The 22,839-nt window shown below is 44.5% G+C and overlaps 1 protein-coding gene across 1 annotated transcript; it reads left to right on the forward strand.

Moving 5' to 3' along the window:
- Positions 1 to 6,113: 6,113 nt before the first annotated feature.
- Positions 6,114 to 20,994, forward strand: LOC110474898 (myosin heavy chain, skeletal muscle, adult). Its single transcript, XM_077787327.1, has 38 exons — positions 6,114 to 6,320; positions 6,409 to 6,552; positions 6,644 to 6,800; positions 8,097 to 8,124; positions 8,223 to 8,337; positions 8,422 to 8,514; positions 8,613 to 8,676; positions 8,754 to 8,852; positions 8,967 to 9,070; positions 9,143 to 9,281; positions 9,989 to 10,107; positions 10,205 to 10,354; positions 10,697 to 10,867; positions 11,350 to 11,659; positions 11,774 to 11,844; positions 12,517 to 12,604; positions 12,698 to 12,815; positions 12,971 to 13,094; positions 13,177 to 13,313; positions 13,417 to 13,672; positions 14,165 to 14,407; positions 14,508 to 14,684; positions 14,766 to 14,911; positions 14,999 to 15,089; positions 15,178 to 15,567; positions 15,736 to 15,862; positions 16,037 to 16,155; positions 16,705 to 16,901; positions 17,198 to 17,381; positions 17,468 to 17,633; positions 17,799 to 17,923; positions 18,103 to 18,411; positions 18,509 to 18,712; positions 18,998 to 19,123; positions 19,218 to 19,388; positions 19,476 to 19,580; positions 19,720 to 19,815; positions 20,701 to 20,994. Exons 1-38 carry the CDS (start codon positions 6,114 to 6,116, stop codon positions 20,851 to 20,853), a joined length of 5,823 nt encoding a protein of 1,940 aa, XP_077643453.1. The 3' UTR covers positions 20,854 to 20,994.
- The last annotated feature ends 1,845 nt before the right edge of the window (positions 20,995 to 22,839 follow it).

The following is a 22,839-nucleotide window of genomic DNA, read 5'->3' on the forward strand; positions in this document are numbered from 1 at the left end:
AGAGGCAGGGTTTGTTCTGAGGTCCAGCAGTGCTGCAGGGGCCATCCATGTCCCTTTGCTCAGGCTGTGCTTTCCCATCCCTCATTTAGGGAAGGCTCTAGGGCTGTACAGCAGAGGTCCCTCAGGAGCCCCAGGAGTGTCAGAGCTGCAGGAGAAGCCCTGACAGGGCTGGTGGCTCTGACATGATGGTGTGAAGACCCAGCCCTGCCTGCACCTTGACTCCCCCGGCCCTCTGCAGAGCTCAGGAAAGCCGTGTCCCAGGCAGGTACAGTCACTGTGGGGCCTCAGGCAAAGGACACTGAGCCCAGGACATCAGCGGGATGGTGGCTGTGCCTTCCCCCTCAGGCTGTTGCTCTGACAGCACAGGTGGCATCAGCTTTCTCCTCAGCTTGGCCTTGTCACCTGAGACCAAGTTCCTTTAGGATCCTTGGCAGGAAGCCCACAGCATTATTCCTGGTGAGGGGAGCTGGGGGTGCCGCTCCACGGCCCCATCAGGCTCCTGTCAGTCTCAGGGAGCTCCCGGGGCAGCAGCTGAGCCGGCCCTCTGCTCCAGGCCCCAGGGCCAGGGGATGGCAGCCTGGAGCCATCCAGGGCACCTGCTCCGGGCCCTGCTCCTCTGCACACCAGCAAGGTGATCTCCCTTCTCTGGGCTGGCCTTGGTCTGTAAAGGATCACAGTAACGTGACCTATGCTGAGGGAACAGTTTATGAGTTCAAAAAGGCTTTGGGAAATTCGTCAGTTAAAATTCCTTCATGAGCTGTAAAGCACTTAGACACTGCATTCTGCTTAGGGATTCCATAAATACAAATTACTGGAGGTAGGAGAGCTGTGTAGTAGTGCTATTCTATGCTGATGATCCTTCCTGAGCATCACTTTCAAAGACAGGAAGTTGGGTACACGAACCTTTGATCTCGCAAGGACATTTTATTTTGGGTTATGATAGAGTTTCCTACAGGGGTTAATACCATGCTCCTTCATTATTTCCTTTTCCTTCCCCTTCCTTCCTGCTCTCATAGTTACTTGCTGCTTCAATTACCTCTTCCTGTCTGCCAGGTTGCCCAACCCACTCACCTGCTCTGTAATAAGAGCTCCTCAGCTGCTTGGCAGGGGATGGAAAGGGCATCCCAAGCATCACCTCCTTGGATGGGATCTACTGCCCAGACCTCTTCCATTGATGTGTCTGTGGAAACAGAAGGAGTGTGAATTGCAGCACATGAGTGGCCTGCTCTTGAAACTACCCATCCTCTAATCCCAGATTATGGATTTACTTGCCTCTCATGTTCAGTTATTCAGTTCATTTGCCTCTCATGTTCAGCTTAAACTCACTCCAAGACTTCCAAGAATACCGCTCTGTGGGAACCTACTTGGAAACAAATTTATAATTAAAGTTCCTCCTAGGACAGGTGCATTGACTTTAGTTGACATACAGTGGAGATAAATCACATTAAGATCTACAGAAATTAATTTCTGACCAGAGCAGAAGGGACAGCAAGGCCACCACAGCCCCTCTATGGCCAGTATGTGACACTCATCTTATCTTCACAGGTTCTCACACTTAGACACAGAAATTAGGAAAATTTCTTCACACTTGCCACGGTAAAGAATGGGTGGCCTATTCTTTACCTGCAGCTTTTAAGTCTTACCAGTTATGGTCCTCAGTAGTTTTTCCTCGGAAATCATGTATTGCTTCTAGCAACTCCTTCAGCCTATTCCTTCAGCCATATTTATTAGAAATAATAAATTTGTTCAATGGCAAATTTCCTAACCAGATGTCACATCAAAATTACAGACTGAACATGTTCTGCTCATAACACTGAGCATGCTTCAACATTGAAAGCATGAACATTGATGGAGCAACACTGAATTGAAAACCAACCTTTTAATATGGAAAATGTGCTCTTACCCTGTCCAGGGCTCAGTGTCCAGTCATATCTGAGCAGAAGTACAGGGGTGAGCGGTGCTGCTGCAGAGCAGTGCTCTGACATTTCTGCTTGCCTTCTGCTAACATTCCTGGGAGCTCTCATCTTACACAGAGAGCAGCAGAAAAGCTGCTGCAGCAGGGGCTGAGCATTCCCTGTCAGACTGACCATGACATGCTGCAGAGAAAACTGACTTCTCTTAGGCAGGCCCTACTTTAATGATAGCAGGGCAGACAGCAGCACTTGCAAACCCAAAATCCTGCAAGGATTTAAGATCCCCTTTTTTTCTTTTTTTAGCAGTGGGGGAAAATAATGAGCAAGTAATTCAGACTCCTTCCTACACCGTTGTTCTTTCTAGAAGACTTGTAAGTATAGTTCTAAAGTACATGACTTTTGTATCTGCCACTGTCACTATCTCAGTCTCTGCTGTTTTGAGGAGATGGTGATGCATTTTTTACCTCAAAAGTGCTGTATGTAAATGCCCTGATTCTAGAATTCAAACGTTGCCACTTATTTTGGAGGCATAGTATCCCACTATGTAAGAATTACAGAGTCTGTCAAGAAAAAAACATTAGACCAGAAAGTGATATTCTAACAGCTAGGTCTCACATTGCCATAAATGTTTTTTAATGTAGAATCAAGGCACTGAACAAAATACTATTTTTTCCCCTCTCTTAGTAGACTATAAGGACACTGGTACTAAATACTCATTTCCCAATAGAAGTGAATTCAGGAAATCTATATTGAAATTATATCCTTTTTTTTTTGAAAGATTCCTGCAAATCCTAGCTGATAACTAAGGGGAGGACTTGGCAATGACTGCCATTCAGTATTCTTGACACAATGCCAAACAGTTTAGCAGACACAGGGAAAATAAAAGAGATGAAGGTGGTGTGTTAAGTATCCTAACGTGACTGCAGAAATAAAAACAGGAAAAGAAATCAGAACAATTGCTCCTCCTGCTGCCCTGTACTCTCCACAATGTGATAGTGTCATGAGGACTCCATTTGGGTTGGAAAAGATCTCTAAAATCATTATGTTTCACCATTACCCCAGCACTGCCAAGTCTACCACTAAACCATATCCCCACACATCTTTTAAATCTCTCCAGGGATGGACAGTCCACTCCCACTCTGGGCAGCCTGTTCCAGGGCTTGACAACCCTTTCAGAGAAGAAGGAGGTGGACTTCCCTAAACATGATATCACTTCACTCCCTGGAGGAGAACTCAGCAAAGCCAACCACCTGCCCTCTCCACTGCACCCTAAGCTCTGCCCAGTTGTAAAGAGAATTCTTTTATCAGGAAGGAAACACCACAGTAATTATATTTCACTCTGCAACAGAATTGTTTAAGTTACAAGAGAAAATAAACAATCATCCCAAATAAAATGAAATTGAGAATGTTTTAATAATCTTGCTAATGGAGGGAATGAAATTAAGTTTTACAAGGAGGAAGAACATAGTGAAAGTCCTGGTGTCTTACCCAGATAGTAGCTCATTCCTAATTAGTGATTTCTACAACCACTCACTGGCAGTGAGTACTAGAACCCAAAATAACATCTGCCCATACTGTATGGAACAGCTGTAGTCTCCTTTGGGTGTTACATGAATTGCTTGAGCAGTCTTAGCCCCTTCTTTATTTGCAGTTGGTATTTCTGTCCTGAAAGGACAGCTGCTGAGAAATGAGGAGATACTTGGTGAAGGGCCTGAAGCAAGAAATTTGAGGAACCCGAATTCTCTGAACAGCATGGACATGGAGAAATTTTAACACAGGACTTCAGTGCTGGACATGGCAAGAGCTAGAAAGAACTCAGCTTCCCAGTTTTCATCTTTCCTGAGTGCTGTCTGTTCAGTATGAGTCTGCTGTTCAACCAAAAAAGGCAAACAGTGCTATGGTCAGTATACGTTCCTCAGAACTGAATTACTCATACTGGCAGCAACCAATACCTCCCTCTAAGTGAGGTGCCTCTCAAAACTCATGAACTCTCAAGTTTGTGAAAAATTGAAGGCTGGTTTTCAAAAAATTCCCCAAAAGCTGATTCACAGAGCAATATCCTCCAGTCCCTGAGGCTCAGCTCTTGCCCACTGAGAAATTCCAAGGCATTTGAAGTGAAAACTTCACTGAACTCAGAAGGAACTTTTAACAGGTGTAACCCTTGAACATTTATACACACACTCTTGTGTCTGCGTTTGTGCATGTGTGAATTCATTTAAGCACTCTGAGGCAAGTATAGTGTTAATGTTGCTATTTGGGATCTATAATTAAGTCACTGTTGCAATTATAGTAAATCCATTTGAATCACTTTTTGAATGTCAAATTATCCAATGATTAAGTCCTGCTAAAACCCTTACACACAAACTTTGACCAGGTCTCGTATTATGATTAGATCCAACTGCACCTAGACTCTGTCAGGAGTTTGGAAGTCAAGGGGCCCTCTGTGAACCTCATAACTCAACAGGATGATTTTTCTTATGCTTTTTACCCTTACCCTTTGCATCCCCAGTTGTTATGCAAATCATTCTAAAGGAATTCTTAGTAGATTCTTCTTGATCTTTGTAGCAAGTAATAAAGCAAACCTTAACATCAAACTTTATTGTGCTTTTGCAAATTTATACTGAACCCTCTTTCACTAATGCCTTTCATGGTGATACTTCAAGCAACCTTAACTCATTTGCAACATTTGATTCCTCAACAGTCAGCTCAGGAATCTATTCAAGAGCTCCATATCAAAGTAGAGTCTCCCATTACTTGGGATCAGGCTCCCAGCTCACTTTATGTAAAATAATTTCAGCTATTGAGAGTGTCATATACAGAAAACTCAACTATAAAAGAATTTTACTTCCTGCTTTTTAGAAAATACCACTGAAAACTGCCTCCCAACATTATTTTCTAGTTTTTGACATATTTTCGCTGTTCCTCCCAATGCATATGTTCTTAAAGCATCATAGGCGTTGTCATCACCATTACATGGCTGAAAAGTTGTGGTATAAACATACCAAGGAAACTACCATGGGTCAAGGAGCACATCACTGAGAAAGGCAGCAATAGAACCATGCAAGTTCTCTAAGTGCCTTGAGTAGTCTAGATTCTCTCCTTAACACTCTTGACAAATTATTTATAGATGTATTCACGTAGTCAGTAAGATATAAAAATGTTCTAATAATATCATTCAAATCAAGTGACAATTATGCCCTTAGTTTGACAGACAATGCTTCTCCAAAAAAGGTTTGCCAGAAATGTTTTGACCGAAGAAAGGGGGACCATCTGCATCATCTTCAGACGAGACACTATAAAATCTGCCAGAGACAAGTCTACCCTGTCTCCGCAGAAGGCTTCCAGGTAAGTGCATGCATTTCATGAGCCTGAAGAAAGAGAAAAATGTCCTTGCGATATCCTGTTTCATTTCTTCTGTCTCTAGCAACTATTTCCATGAGGGAGTGCCCATGTGAACAAAAGTTTTCAGTGTAATTTTGATGCATGCCTGTATTTTCAATCTACAGTATTTTATGGAATTGTGTTCAGCAATAAGAAACAACTGCCATTCCTATTTTACAGGGCTGGCCATATTCCAGGATACAAGCTGTTACCCAAAGGTAATACACTGAATAATCCATTCCTAATCTATTTTCTAGGATAGGACCTTTAAAGAGCTGCACAATTTCTCTTCATAAATCCTTTTATATTCCAGCTGAACTTGCTTAGGCTAGATAGTTGGAAATAGGGAGGATCTAAAAAATGAAGTAATTTTACATTTTTAACAGAAAAGGTAATCCTTTCAGCAAGAAAGTACTCTCTTGAAGACTCATTGCTCATAATTAAGAACCAGAACAGAGAGTGATTTTTCTATGACTGTAGATTATTTTATGTGAAAAACTCAAACCTTGTCAGAATTCAGGGTGACTTACCAAATTGTACTCAATATTAAGAAGTTCTATTTACTGTTACAAGATCTACATGTTGTAGAAGTCTAAGGCTTACTCCTGGGTAAGAGAAAAGGATATTTTTATCTTCAAATCGAAGTGGATTTAAATGGTTTCTTCCTAAGAGTTAATTTTGGAGACTAACTAGGAATTTATTTGCTAAACATCAAAGAGCTTTCTTATTGGTATTAATTGTATTATTCTTCTTGATGACCAGTAACATTTTATTCTTCACAAGATACATCTGCTGACAAGCTTTCATTAGAGGACAGACATGGCCTCTGGAGACGCTGAGATGGCTGTTTTTGGGGAGGCGGCTCCTTATCTCCGAAAATCAGAAAAGGAGAGAATTGCAGCTCAGAACAAACCTTTTGATGCCAAGTCATCAGTCTTTGTGGCTCATCCCAAAGAATCCTTTGTGAAAGGGACAATCCAGAGCAGGGAACTGGGCAAAGTCACTGTCAAGACTGAAGGGGGAGAGGTGAGTCAAAAACAAAGATGAAAGACAATATTTGATTCCCACTTTGAGCTTTTAGGTGATACATGTGGATCTTTTGTTTCCTTGGCAGACCCTGACTGTGAAGGAAGACCAAGTCTTCTCCATGAACCCTCCCAAGTATGACAAAATCGAGGACATGGCCATGATGACCCACCTCCACGAACCCGCCGTGCTGTACAACCTCAAAGAGCGTTACGCAGCCTGGATGATCTACGTAAGTGGCAGCAGCAGCTTCCTCTGGGCAGCCTCAGGAGCTGCTGGGCCAGGCTCAGGGGAAGCCTGAGTGCTGTGTCCCTTCCTCACAGACCTACTCGGGTCTCTTCTGCGTCACCGTCAACCCCTACAAGTGGCTGCCGGTGTATAACCCCGAGGTGGTGTTGGCCTACCGAGGCAAGAAGCGCCAGGAGGCCCCTCCACACATCTTCTCCATCTCTGACAACGCCTATCAGTCCATGCTGACTGGTGAGTACCTGGTTTTCTTTGAGCTGCTCTTGAAATTGTCTATCTGTAGAGGGAAATTCAGGGTATTCTCTGGAAATACCATGCCATGCTCAAAAAAATTTGTGTGTGTGAAATTAATAGAGGATTAATTCACTTAACTCCAATGGTCTGTGAGAGCTGAGTGTCAGTGTTCTCATTAGAATCTCTAAAGACCTGGACATAACCTAGTGGGTGCGAATCCACTGGAAAGAAATAACCTATTTTGTGGGTTAGACCTTATGACTATAATGGAATTTATATTTATGGATGGACTTATCCATCTTAATCACTAAATTAGTGTCAGACAGAGAGTACAGGTTACAGTTAAATGATACATACCCTATAAATGATGTGCATAATATCGATTTAAATTTTCAAGCATCAGTGCTGACAAATAAAACAGAATGCTTTACCTTAAAGAGGTATGTAAACCTCACCTGGGGCATTTAATATGCAAATGAATTTTATTACATAGAGGATGGCCATGTGATCTAAATTACATGCAGCTTTTAATGATCTCTGGAGCTTGTGCACTGATCTGTAGCTGCATGTATAAATCAATTGCATTGTATAGTGAAAAGTAAGCTTCATAAAACAATATCAAAGAAAAAATAAAGCTTTTGGGATTGAAATTGAGTGACTTCAAAAAATTTCTTTCTACTTTTCCCTCTTCTTTTCGCCCTTCATTTTCTCTTCCTTATATATGCATTGAAATTAAAGGTGTGCAGAATTTTAGAACTTGTCCTCCTGTTCTTTTCTTAGACTCTGGGAAATACATTCAGAATAGAAAAATAAAAAATGAGTCTTGTTGATATATAATCTAAAGAAGGCATAATTTCTGTATATAAAGGGATTAAAAAAATAGAGGTGAAAAAGGATGAAAGATGTTGGTCAGATGTTTCTGTAATTAGTGAGGCCTCCAAATTTTGATAAGATTATTTTAGAGACTTTTAGCTTCAGAAGAATTTACATACAAAACAATTATAACCTCAATATTTTCATAAGCTGTACTTGCCGATTAAAAGAAAAATAAATAGCTTGATGGAAAGACAATGTCAGGACAGGCATAAGATTACTGAAGTTTCTCTGCAGTGATTCCTTTATAGAACCAGTTGCTAAGAGCTGCAGTACCACTGACCAGAATCAAAAGTACCTACTAGAATTCCTTGGGCACTTTTTTCTATTTTCTGTTCCTCACTCCTCTGGAAGCTTCACTTCTTATTTTTCTCCTAGTTCTTGAATTTCTTATCTCTGTTTCTTACCTCTGTCTCTTCACAGATCGGGAGAACCAGTCCATCCTGATCACGTACGTACACCCCCTGCGCGGGTCCCTGCGGGGCTGCCCGGTGCCAGGGCCCCTCCTGCCTCACCACGCACCCTCTGCTTCTCTCTTGGCTTGGGCAGCGGAGAATCCGGGGCCGGGAAGACTGTGAACACCAAGCGTGTCATCCAGTACTTTGCAACAATTGCAGCCAGTGGAGAGAAGAAGAAGGAGGAACATGCATCAGGCAAAATGCAGGTAAATTAGTAGATACATGTTGCTTTCCATTATTCTTGACATGATTTTTGGAAAGGATAACTAGCAATAATTATCACCCTGCAGGGAACGCTTGAGGATCAAATCATCAGCGCCAACCCACTGCTGGAGGCCTTTGGAAACGCCAAGACCGTGAGGAACGACAACTCCTCACGCTTTGTGAGTTGTTGCTTGGGACAACTGTCAACACCAATTTGAATATTCTTGCTATCCAGGTTGATAAAATAAGTCTCAATTGACTTTCCTGCTGCTTTCAGGGTAAATTCATCAGAATCCATTTTGGTGCCACAGGCAAACTGGCTTCTGCTGACATTGAAACATGTAAGACCCTTCTGGCTCGATCTCCCTTCCCTCCTGCCTTCCCCACTTCTTGTGCTTGACTGTGTCCTACTTTCCAGATCTGCTGGAGAAGTCCAGAGTCACTTTCCAGCTCAAGGCGGAAAGGAGCTACCACATCTTTTATCAGATCATGTCCAACAAGAAGCCAGAGCTAATTGGTAGGAAAGATCACCAACTTTTTTTGAAGGAAGATCACTGAGCAATAGTTATCTGTGTTATTGTGCTATCTGGAAACTAAATTAAGCTTGTTTTTCTCCTTCTGCTGCTTTCAGACATGCTCCTCATTACTACCAACCCTTATGATTTCCACTTTGTGAGTCAAGGTGAGATCACAGTTCCCAGCATTGATGACCAGGAGGAGCTGATGGCCACAGATGTGAGTAACTTTACCAAATTGCCATCTGGTAGACTTGAGCCTGGTATATATACATTGTGTTTCTTTTCCCAGAGTGCCATTGACATCCTGGGCTTCAGTGCTGATGAGAAAACAGCCATCTACAAGCTGACAGGGGCTGTCATGCACTATGGGAACTTGAAGTTCAAGCAGAAACAACGAGAGGAGCAGGCAGAGCCTGATGGCACAGAAGGTATCAGCAGAGAACAAGCTTTCCAAAGGAGATAGTCTTTATTACATAAGGACTTACACAGATTTCAGGCTTTAAATGTATAAACTAAGAATAACAGTAGTTACTCCATGACTAGATGCCAGTTGAGGCATTTGTCTCATTCAATGATATCTGTACTTTTTCCTCTGTAACTACTATATAAGAGGTCCAATGTACACCAACAGGAAGCCAGGAGACTTTCGTGTCAATTGCTGTAACATTGCTAATCATACTTAAGCTGAAATACACCTTGCAAGCTCTGCTGTAGTATGGAGCAGTGAAATGGCTCAGGCCTAACAAGACAGAAGGCTGTGCTCCTCTTCACACTCACCTACTGGAGAGAACGCTGACATGAGATGTGTACTTCATTAATCATTGCACAGCTGGACGGACAGTCCATACCTCCATCTTTCTGAGTGAAAAATCCTCCTCCTATATGACTAGAAAGTTTGAAGTTCCATACTGTCATCTGAAAGACGATAAAGACAATGAGCTCTCTTGAAGAATGTTTGCAGAAATTGAAGCTCAGAAAGAGTTATGGACTCTGAGTTCTGAACACAAAAAGAGAAACTAGCTTTTTAGCTTTGACAGATACTGCTGTGCAACCTTGTGGACAACACAATTGGGACAGTCAAGCACTGACTTTTAGGAATTTTAAATATCTACTCTTCTGTCTTTTCTGGTGATAGTTGCTGACAAGGCTGCCTACCTGATGGGTCTGAACTCAGCAGACCTGCTCAAGGCCCTCTGCTACCCCCGCGTCAAAGTGGGGAATGAATACGTGACCAAGGGCCAAACTGTGCAGCAGGTAGAAAAAATATGGTCATGTGGAGCATGCTGTGATGGTTTCCATAGATTCTCCTCTGCCATGTATAGTAATCTCCAAAGCTTTCTCTATGCTTTAGGTGAACAATTCAGTGGGTGCCCTGGCAAAGGCTGTCTATGAGAAGATGTTCCTGTGGATGGTTGTTCGCATCAACCAGCAGCTGGACACAAAGCAGCCCAGGCAGTACTTCATTGGTGTCCTGGACATTGCTGGCTTTGAGATCTTTGATGTAAGTAGCACAGTTTTCCTAACATTTTTATAGAACTATAATTAAGAAATTTGAAATATATTTCATAGAAGTGACTGTCTCCTTAAACTTCATCATACGGCTTTTGGAATCATGTTTTTAATCCTGAAAAAACAATAGAATAGAAAGATAATTTTCTAATTATTCTAAATTAGAAACCTCTCTTGTCTAAATACAAAGCCTATCCTAGAGAGATAGCAAAGGAAAACAATACAGGGGACTTGTACTTAAAGTATAAAACATGGTGAATTAGGATTGTACAAGAAAACACCCTTGTATAGTGCTGATCCTTGAAAGCATTGTATGTCTTTTTATGTCTTGCAGTACAACAGCTTTGAGCAGCTGTGCATCAACTTCACCAATGAGAAACTGCAACAGTTCTTCAACCACCACATGTTCGTGCTGGAGCAGGAGGAGTACAAGAAGGAGGGAATTGAATGGACATTCATTGATTTTGGGATGGACCTGGCTGCCTGCATTGAGCTCATTGAGAAGGTATCCTTCCTGTTCAAGTTGAATATAAATTGGGTGTTTGATGCTTGGCAAGAGAAACAGCTAAGAAGTATATGAGAATATTTTGGCCTCTTCAAATATATGCTTTATGAAAGTGGAAACAGGGTATTAGAGTTTTTGGAGATCATTACTCAGATACCAGGACTTTTGGTGAGAGAATTCATTGCCAAATTACAAAATGAAGTGAAAAAGGTGGTCATGTTATCTAAGTACTTATCAGTAAACAGGTTTTATGGAGAGAACAGTATTTTACATTGTCATATCTATCATAATTTCATCAGCAAAGGCATTTTCATAATTTTGAATGAAACAACAGCACTGAAAAAAGTTGAGCCTTAGTTGATTTTCTCTGTCTTAAAGTCCCTATGTGAACAGCTTCCTTTTCTGACTTCAGCAACTTTCCAACCAAGAGATGTCTCCTTTCTAACCTGTTTCTCCCTCTTGTCTGTTATAATCTCTCCCAGCCCATGGGCATTTTCTCCATCCTGGAAGAGGAGTGCATGTTCCCCAAGGCAACTGACACCTCTTTCAAGAACAAGCTCTATGACCAGCACCTGGGCAAGTCCAACAACTTCCAGAAGCCCAAACCTGCCAAAGGCAAGGCTGAGGCTCACTTTTCCCTGGTGCACTACGCTGGCACAGTGGACTACAACATCTCTGGCTGGCTGGAGAAGAACAAGGACCCTCTGAATGAAACTGTCATTGGGCTGTACCAGAAATCATCTGTGAAGACCTTGGCTTTACTCTTTGCCAACTATGGTGGAGCAGATGCAGGTCAGTTTTAAGAAAAGTGTGGGATGATTGTAACAGAATTAAAGCCATAAACACAAAACATTTAAAGTTGTTTTGTGTTAATTTAATTTTTTTTTTCCTTTATTCCATTCACAGAGACTGGTGGTGGCAAGAAGGGAGGAAAGAAGAAGGGTTCTTCCTTCCAGACTGTCTCAGCTCTTTTCCGGGTATAGTACTGTCTCTGTTATCTCTGAAATTTGAAGAAAGGGGATGAGCTAATATTCAATTTGAAAGAGCTATTGTATATTACTGTAAAGGGGGTAAATTTCTTTGGAAATTCCACATCAGGTTTTCCAGCATCAATTTTAACATGGCAAATATGTCCAAAAATAAGCATTTAGTCTTCAAAAATCATGGAAATTTAATTTGTGGTGGTTTTCTTTATTTTCTTTTTTTTTTTTAATTAGCAGATATCATTCAGATCTTCATATTTTTTATGTCTTTAGGTCAGACATATATTAGAATGGTAATATTAGTATTCCTTCATTTCTATGGGGAGCTTGAAAATAATTTCTAGGGTGATATATATCTCATTGCAATATATCCATATTTTTTAAAAATTAAGGTAGGTTGACTTCTGAAGGCAGAATGTGAAAAAACTAGGTAATTTATTTTTTGAGAATGTGTGAAATTTTATATAAGTTTTAACTGAACCAATAGCAGCACTGTAGTATTTCAGTCTGTTGCTCAGTATCTTCAAATAGAAAAAATGTTTTGATTTCTGTGGCTTTATATAAATGCTGCAAAACCCAGCTTGAGAAGTTGAAAAATCATTACCTGGCCTTGGTGCATCAAACACTCGATACAAGGAAACTCACACTCGTAACTGGTTCCTCTAGGAGAATCTCAACAAGCTGATGACCAATCTGCGGAGCACTCACCCCCATTTTGTGCGCTGTATCATCCCCAATGAGACTAAAACACCTGGTAAGAGCCCCAAGCAGAAAGATCCTTGCTCTGATACATCCATTCCCCTCTGCACTGCACTCTGGGCCACTCATTTGTGCTCTGCATTGCCAGGTGCCATGGAGCACGAGCTGGTGCTGCACCAGCTGCGCTGTAACGGCGTGCTGGAAGGGATCAGGATTTGCAGGAAAGGGTTCCCCAGCAGAGTCCTCTATGCTGACTTCAAACAGAGGTGAGAGCTCTGCGCTTGTCAGCATCATTGGAAGCAATGTTGGTTCATTCATGGCTCCATTTAGACTGCTCTGTTTTCAAAAACAGTTGATGGGGCTTAGTGGCTACTGTGTGTTGGTTGGAAAAAATTAGCCTCATCTTCTTCTGATTCCACAGATACAAGGTGCTTAATGCCAGTGCCATCCCTGAGGGACAGTTCATCGATAGCAAGAAGGCTTCTGAGAAGCTCCTTGGGTCAATCGATGTGGACCACACCCAGTACAAATTTGGACACACCAAGGTACAAACCCCCCATTCACTGCCTGCCTGGGCTTTGCTCTCTCTACTTGATAGTGATGTGCTGCAACATTGCCTCTCTCAAGGTGTTCTTCAAAGCTGGGCTGCTGGGACTCCTGGAGGAGATGAGGGATGAGAAGTTGGCACAGCTCATCACCCGCACCCAGGCCAGGTGCAGAGGCTTCTTGATGAGGGTGGAGTACCAGAGAATGGTGGAGCGGAGGTACACCTTCCTCTTCTTCTGTTACAGACTCATTTTTCTCATGGGAAAGTGAAGACACTCAACAGACTGAGAATATTCATTGTACTTTTTAATTACGCCTCAGGGAATCCATCTTCTGCATCCAGTACAACATTCGTGCATTCATGAATGTCAAACACTGGCCATGGATGAAGCTGTTCTTCAAGATCAAGCCCTTGCTGAAGAGTGCAGAGTCTGAGAAGGAGATGGCCAATATGAAACAGGAGTTTGAGAAAACCAAGGAGGAGCTTGCAAAGTCTGAAGCAAAGCGGAAAGAGCTTGAGGAGAAAATGGTGAAACTGGTGCAGGAAAAAAATGACCTGCAGCTCCAAGTGCAGGCTGTGAGTTTATCACCTTAATTTATCAATCAGAGAATAAGTATATACATTTGGGCTGTTCTTTATGAACAGAAGATCAGACTATAGAAGCCCAAAAGTCATTAATTTAGGAAATTATCCATCATATGTACATGAAGGTGAGGAAAAAATTTCTGGAAGAGATGTGGTAGGCAGTCTGACAGACAGTGCAAAGATACAGAGAGTTTCAATTGCGAGCCAGTGCTCCCGTCTTCAGTGGATGGAGTCATATGTAGATCCTTGACACTAGGTAGAATAATTAATTATTTTTTGTGGTAAAATGCAAACAACACTAGAAAGCGATATTTGCAAATGCAGGTGCAGGAAAAGCTATCCACTCTTTTCTTGGTAATTAGCAGTTAAGAACTTTCTGTTGCTGGAGTTGGAGGTCAGGTTCAGATGCTACTCAGTCATAAAACAGTCAGAACAGAGAAAGTTAAACACATTAGAATCTACTAATTTCTGTCTACCCACCAGGAAGCAGATAGCTTGGCTGATGCTGAGGAAAGGTGTGACCAGCTCATCAAAAACAAAATCCAGCTGGAAGCCAAAATTAAGGAGTTGACGGAAAGGGCTGAGGATGAAGAAGAAATTAATGCTGAGCTGACAGCCAAGAAGAGGAAGCTGGAGGATGAGTGTTCAGAGCTGAAGAAAGATATTGATGACCTTGAGCTAACACTGGCCAAGGTGGAGAAGGAAAAACACGCCACCGAAAACAAGGTATGAGGTAGAACCTGTCACTCACACTCTGGAAAGACTTGTCTTGTTAGAAAGTTTTAAGCACCATTGTCTGTCTGGACTTGCTTCTTTCTTCTCAAAGGTGAAAAACCTGACTGAGGAGATGGCAGCCTTGGACGAGACCATTGCCAAGCTGACAAAAGAGAAGAAAGCCCTCCAAGAGGCCCATCAGCAGACCCTGGATGACCTGCAGGCAGAGGAAGACAAAGTCAATACTCTGAGCAAGGCCAAGACCAAGCTGGAACAGCAAGTGGATGATGTAAGCACACACAGAGCAGGAACAGGACAGGTATGGAGCCTGACCTGGCTGGCAGAGCCCTGATGGTCTTGTTGTGTTTAGCTGGAAGGGTCTCTGGAGCAAGAGAAGAAATTGCGTGTGGACCTGGAGAGAGCTAAGAGGAAGCTGGAAGGAGACCTGAAGCTGGCCCAGGACAGCATCATGGATTTGGAGAATGATAAGCAGCAGCTGGATGAGAAACTGAAGAAGTAAGTGTGGCTCTGGGGCACCTGAGTGCTGGGCTGGAGCACTTGTCTCTTTGCTTTGAGCTCTAACATGGTTCACTTGGCCCAAAGGAAAGACTTTGAAATCAGCCAGATCCAGAGCAACATTGAGGATGAACAAGCCCTGGGTGTGCAACTTCAGAAGAAGATCAAGGAGCTGCAGGCAAGTCTCTGTTCCTTCCCCTGCCTTGCTCAGGCTCAGCTCAGGCAGGAGGAGGGCACGGGTGTGAAGGGTCCCTGGTGTTCTGCAGGCCCGTATTGAGGAGCTGGAGGAGGAAATTGAGGCAGAGCGAACCTCTCGTGCCAAAGCAGAGAAGCATCGCGCTGACCTGTCCAGGGAGCTGGAGGAGATCAGCGAGCGCCTGGAAGAAGCTGGAGGGGCCACAGCAGCTCAGGTGGAGATGAACAAGAAGCGTGAGGCAGAATTCCAGAAGATGCGCCGTGACCTGGAAGAGGCCACGCTGCAGCACGAAGCCACGGCTGCCGCCCTGCGCAAGAAGCACGCGGACAGCACAGCTGAGCTGGGCGAGCAGATCGACAACCTGCAACGCGTGAAGCAGAAGCTGGAGAAGGAGAAGAGTGAGCTGAAGATGGAGATTGACGACTTGGCTAGCAACATGGAGTCCGTCTCCAAAGCCAAGGTGCAGCTTTTCTGTCACGTTACTGTCCTATTATACATGCCCTAATACATGATTTTGATTCTGATTGTATTATGCTACCACATCCTGTTGCATTTTTGTTTTCACCTTGAGGACAGAATGCTAGAACTTAGTGGTAGTCCTCTTTTCTTATATGACTTTGATGCACAGGCAAACCTGGAGAAGATGTGCCGCACACTGGAAGATCAACTGAGTGAGATTAAGAGCAAGGATGAGGAGCATCAGCGCATGATCAATGACCTCAATGCTCAAAGAGCTCGTCTGCAGACAGAGTCAGGTAATACACCCTATACCCCTCTGGAATGGAACAACCTGTAGTCAGTGATAATGGGAAAAAAGATTGATACTTTATTTAAATTGATCTATTCTCTGTTAGCTGGTATACTGTGCTTAAAAGAAATACTGACTTAATATTGATTTAAAATGGCAAACTCTCCGGAAACTTTCTTAGGTGAATATTCACGTCAGGTGGAAGAAAAAGATGGTTTGATATCCCAGTTATCCAGAAGCAAACAGGCATTCACTCAACAGATTGAGGAACTAAAGAGACATTTAGAGGAAGAAATAAAGGTAAAGTTATTTCCTGTAGGGAGTTGATTTTGGATTTGGAATCTTTTTTCTTTATAGATATTTCCTATTCTCACATAAAATCAGAATGTTAGATATATCATTTTAATTTTTGAGCTATCAAGCAAGGTGAGAAATTTTACCTCCTCCCTCTCTGGTGTGAAAAGCTGAGGAAGACATCTCCCCAAGTGTGATACTGAGACATGGAAAACAATTTAGGTCTTTAATCAATTTATGATGACATATGAAAAATGATTGAGATATATCTAAAAAGAAACCGCACATCTTACTCTATTATTTCACAGTGGCAGCTGAAACTTTAAAACATATTTTAAAAGATTCAATGATTTGCAGAGTATAGCTGTCATTTAGAATTTACCCATCATCTCACCTGAGAAGGCATTCTAGATTCTCGAAACATGGAATGAGTATGTAATTTTTTCTCAGTCTGACTTTAAATGTCACAATCAAAGAATTTTCAACAATTTTCATCAAGTTAACATTTTACTGTCTCACAGGAAATTAATTGTCCCAACCCAATTGCCCCCCCAGGCCAAGAACGCCCTGGCCCACGCCCTGCAGTCCGCTCGCCACGACTGTGACTTGCTCCGGGAACAATATGAGGAGGAGCAGGAGGCCAAGGGGGAGCTGCAGCGAGCCCTGTCCAAGGCCAACAGCGAAGTGGCCCAGTGGAGAACCAAATACGAGACGGACGCGATTCAGCGCACGGAGGAGCTCGAGGAGGCCAAGTACGTGGTGATAGAAAATACAGAAAAATAAGACTTAAAATTCAAAGGTGATATTGCAAGGAAGACATCACAGTATTATGAGGAATAAGTCATGGATATGATTTCGGGAAGAGAAATACAAAGTGAGAAATTTTATCCTATAATATATTTACTGCTATAGTAAAGGCAAATCCTAAGTACAGCATAAATCTAGCCCTTAACACTGTGTGACTGCAAACTGCAAAATGATTAGGCACAATATAGTAAAAAGCACACATTGATACCCAGTAAACATGCGAGATGACCTTGCCTTCCAGAAAGAAGCTCGCACAGCGCCTGCAGGATGCAGAGGAACAGGTTGAGGCTGTCAATGCCAAATGTGCCTCCCTGGAAAAGACAAAGCAGAGGCTGCAGAATGAAGTGGAGGATCTGATGATTGATGTGGAGAAATCCAATGCTGCCTGTGCTGCTCTGGATAAGAAGCAGAAGAACTTTGACAAGGTCTTTTGGCTTCCAGCACCAGCATTCCTGGCCAGAGCATGAACCCGTGATGGCCACAGCCCTACTCACACCCTGTTTCTCTTCAGATCCTGGCAGAATGGAAGCAGAAGTATGAGGAAACGCAGGCTGAGCTGGAGGCCTCGCAGAAGGAGTCGCGCTCTCTCAGCACGGAGCTGTTCAAGATGAAGAATGCCTATGAGGAGTCCTTGGACCACCTGGAAACAATGAAGCGGGAGAACAAGAACTTGCAGCGTAAGTCCCTCTGCTCCTCCCTGGCCTTTCTCACTATCAGCCATCACCTCCATTGGCCATGGGTCTGTGCTTGCAGGTCTGCAGAGATGTCTGTCACCTTGGTGGGACAGGGCCCTTCCCATTCTGCTCAGAGCCTGACCATGCCATTGACCTTTGTTCCCACAGAGGAGATTTCCGACCTCACGGAGCAGATTGCGGAGGGAGGAAAGGCAATTCATGAGCTGGAGAAAGTCAAGAAGCAGATAGAGCAGGAGAAATCTGAAATTCAGGCTGCTCTGGAGGAAGCTGAGGTACATGACCACTGGTGTCTGCAGTAAAGATATGAGGAAATAGTGCTGAAAAGGCCTGGGTTGTCCTCTCTTCTGGCTGGGGTGTGCAGATGGCTGAGATATCACAAAATATTTTGCAATTCTGTAAAAGGAAGCAGTAGTTTTATTGGTGTTATCAATGTGTGTGTCCACTTCTCCAGGCCTCCCTGGAACATGAGGAGGGGAAGATCCTGCGCCTGCAGCTTGAGCTCAACCAGGTGAAGGCTGAGATTGACAGGAAGATAGCAGAGAAAGATGAGGAGATTGACCAGATGAAGAGGAACCACATCCGAGTTGTGGAGTCCTTGCAGAGCAGCTTGGATGCTGAGATCAGGAGCAGGAATGAAGCCCTGAGGCTGAAGAAGAAGATGGAGGGAGACCTGAATGAAATGGAGATCCAGCTGAGCCATGCCAACCGTGTGGCTGCAGAGGCACAGAAGAACCTGAGAAACACGCAGGCTGTGCTCAAGGTCCATTCAGCAAAGCAACAGAAAAGAGAAAAATAAGATCACTGACATCCTACTCAAGCGACCGACACCTACTAATTTCTTTTCTCTATCTTTGCAGGACACACAGATCCATCTGGATGATGCTCTCAGATCAAAGGATGACCTGAAGGAGCAGGTGGCCATGGTGGAGCGTAGAGCAAACCTGCTGCAGGCTGAAATTGAGGAGCTCCGGGCAGCCCTGGAGCAGACGGAGCGGTCGAGGAAAGTGGCTGAGCAGGAGCTCCTGGATGCCAGTGAGCGTGTCCAGCTCCTCCATAGCCAGGTCAGGGCAGGGAGCAAGGACCTGTGTTGACACTGAGCAAACACAGAGGGCTGGAATTTACCAGAGAACCAGCAGCACTAGAAAGGTCTCTCTGCTGCTGTCCCCAAGGAAAGGCGTGCTTTGCATCCGTTTCCCAAGCCTACGCCTGACATTTTGTAAACAACCATTGTAAAAATTATTCAGTGTAAGAATTGGAAGCTGGAAGGGGAATGTCTTTGTTCTGGTAGAGGGTTCTTATGGCGGGTTGTAGAATTCAACTCTTGCCATGTCCTTCCCATTGCACAGAACACCAGCCTGATCAATACCAAGAAGAAGCTGGAAACGGACATTGCCCAGATCCAGGGTGAAATGGAGGATACCATCCAGGAAGCCCGCAATGCTGAGGAGAAGGCCAAGAAGGCCATCACTGATGTGAGTTGGACACTCCTGGCATTGCTGACAATGAATGTACTCTCCCCAAAATATCTCCATTCCTAAAATGGCTTTGACCCTTTGCTCTGATCAGGCGGCCATGATGGCAGAAGAGCTGAAGAAGGAGCAGGACACCAGTGCCCACCTGGAGAGGATGAAGAAGAACCTGGACCAGACGGTGAAGGACCTGCAGCACCGTCTGGATGAGGCTGAGCAGTTGGCACTGAAGGGAGGGAAGAAACAGATCCAGAAGCTGGAGGCCAGGGTGTGTAGGGCTGGGGCTGTGCCTGAGTGAGCGTGTCCTTGGAGAGACATTGCCAGGGAAGCTGCAGGGATGGGCTTGTCCTTGCAGGTGCGGGAGCTGGAAGGGGAGGTTGATGCTGAGCAGAAGCGCAGCGCTGAAGCCGTGAAGGGCGTGCGCAAGTACGAGCGGAGGGTGAAGGAACTCACCTACCAGGTAAGGCAGGAACTCTGCTCTCACAGGGCTTTCCCACAGTGAGTCACATCTTGCACACACTGTCCCCAAGGGGAATTGTTAATGTCATGTGATGCAGAACCAGGAACTGAATCTCTTTCCTGTTTGTGAAACACTCTAGTCTGAGGAAGACAGGAAGAATGTCCTCAGGCTGCAGGATCTGGTGGACAAGCTGCAAATGAAAGTGAAATCCTACAAGAGACAATCTGAGGAGGCTGTGAGTATCTGAGTGCTTTGCAAGAACCCCTTTCCTGGAGAGTGCATTTTGGCCATTGGGGATACAGATAGAAGAAAGTCTGAAGATGCCACTCATCAGTAGTGTAGTTCTTCAAATTCTTTGAAAGGATCATAGATTAGATGTGCCAACGAGCCTTTAAGAAGATTATTGAGGAGGGGAAAAGCACCTAGCATTTTTTGCATTAGAAACACAAAGCAACCTGTAAGGAGTCTTATAACTGATATCAGTAATACAATGTGTTAAAAGTTTTTGAAAAAAAACTTAGTTTTAGAGTGTTGATAGCAGATATGGAAGGTGTTGGAATTGCCCTCCCAAACCGCTTTGTTTTATGCTTTTATAATTGTACAAGGAACCTTTGCCTGTTTCTAGGCTTGCAGCAGTCAGAGATGTCCTGAGGGAAGTCCTACAGCCCCTGAATTTATGATTGTCTGAGTATGGCTTCTTCATTGTGGCAACAGTCCAGCACAGAGTAGGGCTTCTGGTTCTGTTAAGGCAATTTATGAGAGGAGCCCTCTTGTAATTGTTGTCTCTCATAAATTCCTAACCCCACTTAAGGATCTGCAGATGAAATTGATTGTTTGATTCTGCACTAAAAAAAAAAAATTAAATTTCAAGTTGTCTATATTGCTTCCTTCCCACATTCCAAGGCAGAATTATGTCTAAATCACATTATGTTCCTTCTACAATGAATCTTCCTCACAGGCAAGGATGAGGAGTTACGTGTGAGGGTAACATTTGAGCAGTGGAATAAATGAGATGGTGATTTTCCCCAAGGGAAAAGCTTCGGCTGAGCAAAGCCAAGGTGCAAGAGGAACGAAGACCCTGCCCTGGGCTCCTCACCACTGACTCCCTTTCTCCACACAGGAGGAGCTGTCCAATGTCAACCTCTCCAAGTTCCGCAAGATCCAGCACGAGCTGGAGGAAGCCGAGGAGCGGGCTGACATTGCAGAGTCACAGGTCAACAAGCTCCGAGCCAAGAGCCGGGAGTTCCATGGGAGGATAGAAGAGGAAGAGTGAGAATGTCACAAGGCACAAAAGTGACCTGAGGGCTGCACAAAATGTGAACCTCTAGGTCACTTTCCTTCTGCCATGAGCCTTTGTACCCACCTCAGTGTCTAGTGAATAAAGACTGTAGTAGATTCCTCTGCATACACACTATGGCCAGTGGTTTTGTTCTTCTTGGGGTTTTGTTTTCCTCTAGAAATTGCATTGCAGAAGAAGTTTCCTTACTTTTTCTCTCTGTGACAAGGGAGAAACTGGTGCCAGTGCTGGATTGAGGATCTGCAATCTCACAGGCTGGCCATTGCTGTGGAGGCTCCTGAAAATCCAGCCTGTGCTCTCTCCTGTCTCCAGCAGCTCTTTGTCCAGCTCCTGCCTTCACATCCTCCTGATGCTTCTCCCATTGTTGTTTCAGCACAGCCTTTTTCCCATGGGAGAGTCAAGAGAGAGTCCTTTTGCTTTTTCCTTTTCTTACTCTTGTTTGCATTGTTGGCCCTCAAAACCATAAACATCAATCCCTGAGAGAGTCATCAGAAGCTGCAGTGCACTGCAGTGTGGAGGACTGACAGTTCCTTGACAGAGACGATTCCAGCCACAAAGAGCACAGTTACAAGACACCCATAGTGTCCCTCCCTTGTGCCATTTCCCTCACCCTAGATTTCCTCAGCTGCTGCCAGTTTCTCTTGAGTGGGCAAACAGCTAAGCCTGCCTGTGGCCACATACTGGAAGGACTATCAGGATTGTCCCTTTGTGCCCAGCTCTTGCTCACCACATGGCTCCAACACACCTCCTCACCACATTGAAAGAGAGAGCACTCAGCTTTGGAGGATTTTCCCAGAAACCTCAAAGGCCATGGGGCTCTGTGTACCCACTGAATCAAACAGGTTAGGGGTAGCTGAGGGCTATGAAGTTAATTTGGAAATCCTTTCAGCAATATCAGCGCATGAAATTGCTCCCACCATTGTAGCTATGTCCCTTTCTGAAGCTGTCACATTTTGCAGAATTCCTTGATGCAGACCAGTGAGAAGTCAATGAGCCCTACTATCACATGAGACACCAGGAGAGTTTCTTTGATAATTTGTCCAAATGCACTGTCCCAAAGGATACCAATGGGGAATTACTTGCATGTCACTGAAGAAGCACCTCACTCATTGTGGGTGTGACTGTGTCTGCTCTGACGTACTATAGCCTACTTTAGATTTTTTGTAAAAATGTCTGCTTCTTCCTCCAGCTTTCTGCTGTTTCTCTTGCATACACCCTCTGGTAGCCATCTCACACTCATGGGTGTGGCTGAGAAAAAAGCAGGAGGCCCCGTGCCCTGATCTCAGGGACAGCTACACACCCTCAGGCAGGACCTGCCCGGGGCACTGCTGGGCACTGCTGATGGCACTGAGGGCTGGCCCTGCACCCCAGCAAACTCACAGCTCCCTCTGTCCTCTCCTGTGCTCCAAGGCCACACCAAACTGCCCCTCAGCCTCCACAAGAGCCATGGCTGGAGGAGGGGACAAGGCTGAAAGGAGCTTTGGAGGAGGCCCATGGCAGGAGGATCAGCCCCTCACGTGTCTCCTTTCGTGCTCAATGTCAAAAGCCCAAAATAGCCCCACTCTCCTGAGACTCCTGTGTGGGGTCGTGCCTGTTTGTGGGGATGATCTGCTTCCACTAATAGCGCCTGAAGACATTCCTGGGCGGGTAGGCTGCCTTCTGGGTGGCAGGGCAACGTGCTGCCCTGGAGGAGCTGGACACGTGTGCTGTGGCCCAAGGCAGCAGCTGCTATTCTTACCCCAGAGAGACTCACTGCAGCCCAGCTCCACGGCCAGCTGAAAGGTTAAATGTCAGAATGGGGCCCGAGTGTGCTCTCCCTGCCCAGAGCCTGAATCCAGAGTGCTCCCCTTTGGAGCCCCTGCAATGGCCCTGTGCCAGCCCAGTGCCATGGCCATTCCCTGCTGGGATGTGCTGTCCTGTGGGCAACACAGCAGCTGCCCAGGTACTTCCAGCAGTCAGTCA

This window comes from Lonchura striata, chromosome 19 (assembly GCF_046129695.1).
Source record: "Lonchura striata isolate bLonStr1 chromosome 19, bLonStr1.mat, whole genome shotgun sequence".
Lineage (NCBI taxonomy): Eukaryota > Metazoa > Chordata > Aves > Passeriformes > Estrildidae > Lonchura > Lonchura striata.